This window comes from Echiichthys vipera (assembly GCF_963691815.1).
Source record: "Echiichthys vipera genome assembly, chromosome: 19".
Lineage (NCBI taxonomy): Eukaryota > Metazoa > Chordata > Actinopteri > Perciformes > Trachinidae > Echiichthys > Echiichthys vipera.
In genome coordinates, this window is record NC_139844.1 from 18,123,688 (window position 1) to 18,131,865 (window position 8,178).

The 8,178-nt window shown below is 40.5% G+C and overlaps 1 protein-coding gene across 1 annotated transcript; it reads right to left on the minus strand.

Moving 5' to 3' along the window:
- Nucleotides 1-5,574, minus strand: batf (basic leucine zipper transcription factor, ATF-like; the record flags this gene model as incomplete). The annotated part of the gene is made up of 3 exons (XM_083933655.1): nucleotides 5,506-5,574; nucleotides 4,437-4,541; nucleotides 1-207 (listed from the first exon to the last, which is right to left on the minus strand). The coding sequence occupies exons 1-3, from the start codon at nucleotides 5,566-5,568 to the stop codon at nucleotides 1-3; spliced, it is 375 nt and encodes a 124-aa protein (XP_083789781.1). The 5' UTR covers nucleotides 5,569-5,574.
- Between the last annotated feature and the right edge of the window lie 2,604 nt (nucleotides 5,575-8,178).

An 8,178-nucleotide genomic window follows, 5' to 3' on the forward strand; every position in this document is an offset into this window, starting at 1 on the left:
TCAGTGCTGGTAGTGTGGTACAGTGATGTGCTGGTGGTGGTAGCTGCTGTGATGAGGAGGGAAGAGGAGGTCGGGGGTCTGAGGACCCAGGCCGGTGCACAGAGGTTCGTGGCTGCTCAGCACCGAGGACAAATACTTGGCCTCCTCTGTCAGCTGCTTCACCTCCTTCCTCAGGGCAGCGTTCTCCTTCTCCAGGTTCTCACTCTCCTGGAAACACACAGTTTGTCCATTAGCAATACAAGGGGTTTTACGGTGAGGTTTGGTGTGTGGATGAAATATAAAGCGATATTCGTGACATTGTCTTTATTCATTTTTGCTTATGTGTTGTATTGAATGTATTTTTTTAATATATTAGTGCTTTGTCATTAATGTCTGACTGTCTGTTGGTGGTCCAGATATACACTGGAGATCAAAATTAGAGAACAAAGTATTAATTCTTCATTTATTCTGAAATACTGTTGTTTTTTTATTTTTCAGAATTTGATAGAATATCAGCTGTGGCTATACCACTTAAATAACCAAGGCACTTCAACCAAAAACATTATTTTGTGAAAAAAACAGTGAGCAAAATTATAGAACAGTAACCATTGTGTCAGAAGAGAGGATTTAATAAATGTTTTCTTCGGGCTATAGGATTAAAAAATGAACAGGAAGTGTAGAGGCTGTTACTTTGAATGACTTCAGCACATCAGCGCCCACAGGACATCACTAGTTTCTCACACTGCTCTGGTTTGATCTTGGTCCATTCTTCTTCAGTCTCTTCCACAGTTCGGTAACTGTAGTGGGTTTCTTAGCCACTTTGTTGCCAAGGTTTTCCAGAGATTTTCTATGGGGTTTAGATCTGGGCTTATCAATTTCTGAACAATAAAAATAAAAGTATTTCTACATAAATCAAGTATTTATAATTTGTTCTCTAATTTTGATCTCCACTGTATATTAACAGCTATTGGGTGGATTTTTTTTTTTGCACGTATCTGTTTTTGTATAACTGAACAATTATTTAGGCTATTTAGCAATGTGTATATAAAGTACATGGATATGTACAGTATACTCTATGTGCATATGTTTGTGCATGTAAATATGTCTATATGCATCTGTATGCATATGTGTCTAATATTGCACTCTTATCTTTGTGAAATTACTGCCAGACTACTGGATGGCTTGCCAGGACATTTAGTGCAGACATTTCCCCTTTTAGCACAACAAATGACTTTCTCAGCAGCTTCAACTGTCTTTAGTGTACTTTAGCAAATATGAGCATGTTAACAAGCTAAACTAAGATGGTGAACTTGAACACTATGCCTGATAAGAATTAGCATTTAGCGATGCCATTGTAAGTATGTGAGCTGCTGGGTTTAATCTCAGGATCAAAGCACCACTGCACTGTGTCTACAGCCTCAAAGAGCATCTGAGGGCTGTAGACATGTGGCCATTAGTTTCCATGCAGTTCAGTAGGTGTCAGCATCAACATGCACATAGATATGTCATTACTGCGTTATGATGTTCAAGCAAGTGTCTGCAAGTCAGTTTTTATATATTGTACACAAGCTACGTAAAGACCAGCCATGTTAGAAAAGGGATGTTTATAAAAAGATGTATAAAAAAATAAAAATAAAAGTGTAGTACTAATTTATTAGTAATGTGGGCTAAAATGTAATTAAAACAGCGCTATGGTACATTTATTTTTGTCCAAAGTTAAAATCAGATGGTAACGCATGTGAAATCCAAGATTGGTCTTTTGCAAGACCAGAGAACAATACCATAACCTAAGCAATAATGACAATATGTTTAGTGTCGAGACTGGAACACATAACTTTTAAGTCTATTCAACTTGTTTTTCTTCTCTACAACATACGGTATTTTTGCCAGCTACTTTTACAAGTATTTGAAAAATGTTGTTTAAAAACTAGTGTAGCGTCCTTCAACATCAACCTGTGAATAGCCAAACACAAACTGCCTGCAGCTCGCTAAGCACCACAATCTTAAAAAAAGTTTTGGCTTTTTCCAAAACAAAGTTTCTCACTTTCTAAAGAACCGATCATCAACCAGAGATCAAAGAAGAAGACGTGCAAACTGTTGCAAACCAGCTGCTGAACAAAGAATAAAAAAATGTTTTGGTGTGGGAATAGCAGGGGTGAAAATATTCCACTTGGTTGATGAAAAGGTCATCACACCATGGTCGAGAGATCATAACACCGAGCTGTGGGTCCTTTCTGTCACAGAACCTTTGGGCAAACCCCTGTACTGCGTCACTTACAGCCCACTGTTATCAGCGCTTTACAAGAAGTGACTGCGTTCTTCTCCTCTCCTGCCCACGACATAAAATTTCAAGCTCATTTACACAGAAAAAAATACTACTGAAGAAACAGGAAATAAGCCACAATGTCATAGAGAGGGAAAATCACCTTCCTGTTTATCTAGTGAGACGATGACAGAAAAAACCACAGACTATGCTCTGCGGTCCACTGGTATTCTCTGTGATAGCTTTAAAGAGCTTGCTCATGTACACCATACTTCTCTGGAACATGTATTCAAATCTATGGATCTACTACTGCCTACAGTGTAGACTTTCTAAAGTTCAAAACCCTCTTTAGTTTATCTGATAAAGTTCACAGAAACAGCTGCTCTAAAGAAAACCTCATGTCGTGCAGTACAGCATAAATGATCTCTGCTTGAGCAAGGAAGTCACATAGGGGCTATGTTGAAATGCGCCCTGATGTAAGATGTGGCAGCATGTAGAGTAATGGCATCATTAGTGGAAAAGTCAGTGCGTTCGTATATCCACCGCAAACACAGGTAACTGAAGATTTGAAGTCCAGATGAGGAAATGCCTGTGCTCTTTTAGAAGTTTTTAGTTAAACAAATGACTTATCTTGTCTCGAGTGAGACGCGTAAAAAGAATAAATGACACAGACTTCAAACTATCACACGAAATGAGCGGCATTATAAAAGAATAACGGGCCTGGGCAGCAAACAAAGTGGTCAGCCCGAACACCCTTCTGTTATCATATTCAGTGCTGTGATCTCTGGTGCTGGATTCTGCTGCGAAAGCGAGTGAATGCCCACACATGCTAATTTATTCCTTAAGCTTCTGCAAACACACAGAGCAGCGTCCAAGTGTGCAGCCCAACAGAAGCCATGACACATCACCACATGGTCAGGTAGTGTTTCATAAATATAGTACACATATATTCCCAGAGGGTGCTGATCAATTGATCAGTTGGAAGAGCCTTCATGCTGCACACACATTATTATGACAGTAATTTGGAAGGATACCTTAACTGACTATATCTCACTATGACTAGTTTTGGGGGCTGGACATAGAAATTCTTCAGTTTTCCATCTTTTCTCAAATTGTGCAGAATACTTTATCGAAGAACAATTATTTTACTTTAGAGGTTCCCTATTGTAAAAATAAGATTTCCATGTCTTTTTAAATTATTATAATTATTATTATAAAGCAGCTTGAGGTGTAGGCCTCCAAAAAACCCTCAGCCTGTCAGTCTACCAGAGAACACTGTTGTGTGTGTCTCAGAGGAAGTGTAACCGCACCGTGACCACTGTAGTCTCGTCATTGCACTATATGATAATGAAATTCAAATTGTTTGCTTTGTCTGTGTTGTCTGTGTGAAGTTTTGAGAAGTGTAACCACACACAAACCACTTTCGGGTCGCCATTGCCCTGACTCACTGGGACTTGGAACAAGCTGCGGGGGGACGTAGACCCCTCGCATGTGTGTCGGAACTGCCCCGCTGGAGGGGAGGACAGAGAAGCTCGCCCTTACGCACACTCAGGTACCGAAATTTAGCATTGGCTAATTTAACGTGGATAGGTATTCAATATTGTTGACGAAATATGGTCAGTTGCTAGCCCTATCAAGGTGCTATATACATACTCTGAAAGAATAAAATAATAAATCCACAGAAATGCGCACAGCCCATATTCAGAAATTGTGCCTTTAAACAAGCTGTTGGGCTTCATTACAGTTGTGATGTCACAACTCTACTATATATAGGTAGAAAGTGCTGCTACAGTGGCGTTACAGTCATTCCCCGGTTGGCAATTACGTTGCAGAGACACCGAGAGCACAGATGTGGAAGACCTAAAAACACTGACCAATCAGAGCAGACTGGGGATTTTCGGGACAGGGTCTTAAAGAGATAGGCGCTAAAACAGAGCGTTTCAGACAGAGGGTGAATACAGGTAAATTCAGACAAACAGTACGAGAGAAAATAATTTGTTTTTGAACATTAAAGCATGTAAACATGTTCTACTATAAACCCAAAATAGTGTCAACCTGAAAATGAGCACAGTATGGGACCTTTAATACCATGTCTTAGCTTGTGTCTAGCTGTGTGGCAGATAAGAAGAAGTAGAAGTCGGTGTTAAATTGTGGGTATGAATATGGAGTATAATGCAAAGAGAAGTCTACTCACCAAGTGCAGGCTGTCAGCTTTCTGAGTTTGCCTCATCCTGCTCTTCTGAGCAGCGATCCGGTTCTTCTCCCTCCGCATCACCTTCTTTGCATCATCTGAGGAGCTCTGACAAAAACACAAATGTCGACAGTTAATGTGTGTGCACTGACATAAACACCAAGTGGCAAACTGATAGGCGGACAGATGTTCCTGAACCTGAAAAAGTGATGATTGCAGTTTATGTCTCTTGGCTCTTGCTGTTGGGGTTCATTTGTGAAATGGAAGCGATGTTTGTCTTAATGACAGTTTGACAGAAGATGGGCTCAACCTTACACCTAATGTGAAGGGCAGGGTCGGGGAGTGGCTGAGTCATCGGTTAGGTATAACGCACAACCTGTTTCGTGTCCTGCAATCTTGATTCTCTTGGTATCGGAATAACTAATCCATTTCGAAATGCTGAGTCAGTTGTGAATCAAAGACATAACTAATTCGTTATCTACCGTCTTCTGAATTGTCTGTTAAAAACCCCAAACCACCCGAAACGGCTGGAGATACATCAACTTTATCCACATAAAGTGAGGCTCCCAGCTTATAACATGTATTAAAAAAACTGCATTTTAATATATTATTTCCACAATTCTAGAGCAAGAAACTGAGCAACATGTGCAAGAGACTGGCACGTGAAAAAAAGTCTCACGTGCAGAGAAACGTAAAGTACATACTGTATTCAACACACTGTCTGTTCCTGACAGTTCCCCAATCATTCACAGTTTGAGAGACTTGCTAAAAACAATTCGCAAAAGCCTACACTTGAAGCGAGTCATGCCTGCATCCCATGTGTGCATGTGAAACACTTCTGAAAACCTGTGAAAAGAGCCACCATGGACACAACTAGTGTCTTTCTGATAGGCTATGCCCATGCCTAATAAATATACATAAAACATGGTATCCAATCACAGATTCAGGATAAATATGTTGCACTTAACTCGCAGGAATTGTATCCTATAGATCTTGTAAGTGATCTTCAGTGTAAATAGGATGTAAGCAAGTCAAATAGGTACATTAACGAGAAAGTAAAAGGCACACTTACCGGTCTGCTTCCAGGTGATGGGGACTTGTAACTTGTGTCATTGCTGTCAGAGCCCTGAGCCATAGCCGACCGCGGTTACTGAAACTGTGTGTCTTTGTCCACTTCTGCTTTGTGTTTTTTAGTATGTGTGTGTGGCGTGTGTGTGTGAGAAAGAGAGAAAGAAAAAAAGAAAGAGAGAGAGAGAGAGAGAGAGAGAGAGAGAGTCTGTGTAGCAGAACGAGTGCTGAGAAGAAGTTCTTTCTTCCCTCTTTTCTCTCCCTTTCTGTCACTCCTCCTTCTCTTTCACTCTCTCGCTCATGCTCTCTCGCTCTCTCTCTCTCTGACACACATACACTGCGAGACTAGCTGTCTGTCTAATTAGCTCGATCTGATGCGGCTTCTGGTAAGAATCTGGGTAAGTTGCAATAGACTGGAAGTCACATGTCTGATGGAAAGTTAAGCACATAAGGTAATCTTGTAAACTCCAGAAAAATAACATATTGGGGGGTTCAAATTACACTTTGAATAAATATGGGTGGATATTACAACGCTTAGAAAAAGCTTCAAATACTTAACTGACTACATGAGAGAAAATAAATCAATCAATCATTTTATGTAGAAATCAATATTTGGTAGCACAACACAATCCAAATGACAGAAATAAAAACTTTCGCCTCAAAGACAAGATATTAACCTTGCTGCAACCTTGTATTCACATGTGATTGTGTGTTTGTGTGTGTGTGTCTGTCTGTCTGTGTGTGTGTGTGTGTGTATGTGTGTGTGTGTGTGGTGTGTGTGTGTCTGTGTCTGTCTGTCTGTCTGTCTGTGTGTGTGTGTGCGTGTGTATATGTGTGTGTGTGTGTGTGTCTGGTGTGTGTGTGTTTGTGTGCGTGTGTGTGTGCGTGTGTGTGTGTGTGTGTGTGTGTGTGTGTGTGCGCGCGTGTGTGTCAGACAGACAGGCACCATGGACATTCCCTCTTCCTCTTTTTTAGCATCTTTTTTTAAACAGCCAAATATGATACGTTTCGACCAAATCCTCAAGAGACAGCGCATCCTAAAAGTCCACATGGATGACTGAGTTGTGAATATTTACACACACACACTGAGGTAATTTCCAGAGGTGCAACACGTTTTCTTGTCTGCCACACACCAGCTGCTATAAAGCGAGACTGTGTCGAGGGCTCGGGGCTCCCCATAACCCCACCTATAGAATTCCCTCATTGTCGTTTACTCTCAATGACTCTGTAAAGGTGTTGAAGCATGGGGGAATCTTCAACAAAATGTACAGTATGAGGAGGTAAAATACGGTAATCACTCGATGTACACAGTGACGCACACAGCAGCTTTAACGTAAAAAAGTCAGGGGCGATGACTGCGGAGCCTTCTTGTAATATTTTCTTGTTTACCCCCATCACGAGGTAGCATTTGGCGATGCAAGAACAAGATTTTCATGTGAGAAAAAAAAAGAATCAGGACCAAAACAGCTTTGCTTGGCAGAACAGTCCTCCCACACAAAAACATGTTCTACCATCACAGCAAATTTGAAGAGCTTGGGCAAGGCCAGACATTTCTAATACTTGGCATTTAACGGTGTCCAAAAGAGTTGAGACTGTAAAAAGAAGAGAAAGAGGGGGGAAAGCGGATTAGTCAAATTCTGCCTTAACCAGGACACAGACACAATACAGTACAAATATAGAAAAACAAAACAAGTCTACGGCTTTGGCTTAGTGCGGGCCAATCTCTGTTTGAGCTGATTCCTAAAACCGCAAATGACCTGAAAGGCGTAATTGGGATTTTTTTGAAGTGGGTTAGTATGAGCTACTTATCCATAATATGTTAATTACCTACAAAAAACTGCTTGGAGAGGCAGGCAGGAAAGACAGATGCGGAAGCTAAGCAATGCACTGCTAATTTAGGGCACCTAAAAAAAGTCCCGCCAAAAAAAAAAAAAAAAAAAGAGTATCACTTTAAGTGTATGCTATATTTAGAATATTTTCCCCGCTTTACATCACCGTCAGAAATCCCTTTTTAAGTTAACGCCGGGCAACTGAAGCCAAAGACAGACCCTATTGCCCAAAGCAGGAAGTTTACCTCATAGAACACGTGAGTTGCTGGTCTACCTCTGCCTCGATTGGTTAGTTAATTTGTTGTTTTGTTAGTTCCTATTCATTTTATATTCATTTGAGATTTTTACACAATAACACAAAAAAGCAAACCAATTGAGGCAGAGTAGAGCAACTCCTGTCTTCTGCGTGGCAAATTAAACTGTTTTTGTCAATGGAGTCTGGTGGGTTTGATAAGAGCATGAATGTGGAGTCCCCCATGTTGCTAAGATAAATCAACACAAAAACGACCACAAAGAGACGCAAAATGGCATGATAAACCAACATATCAACTACAAATGACCCAAAATGACTACAAGGGGGTGCGACTAAAAACAACCGTTCAAACAAGCACAAAGAAACAAAAGGACCCCCAAGAAAAGTAAAACCACACTAAAGAAAGACACAAAATGACTACAAAGAAATGTAACTTAAAGGATTAAAAAAAGATTAAAAAAAGATTAAAAAAGAGACAACAAGGCAACACAAAATAAAAAAGTTGACTGTCTGAGTTTGGGTGTGTTTTTGTATGCGGACAGGGTGGGGGGCCTCTCACCCAGAGGGCCATTGTCTATTGTAAAAATAGTGTACA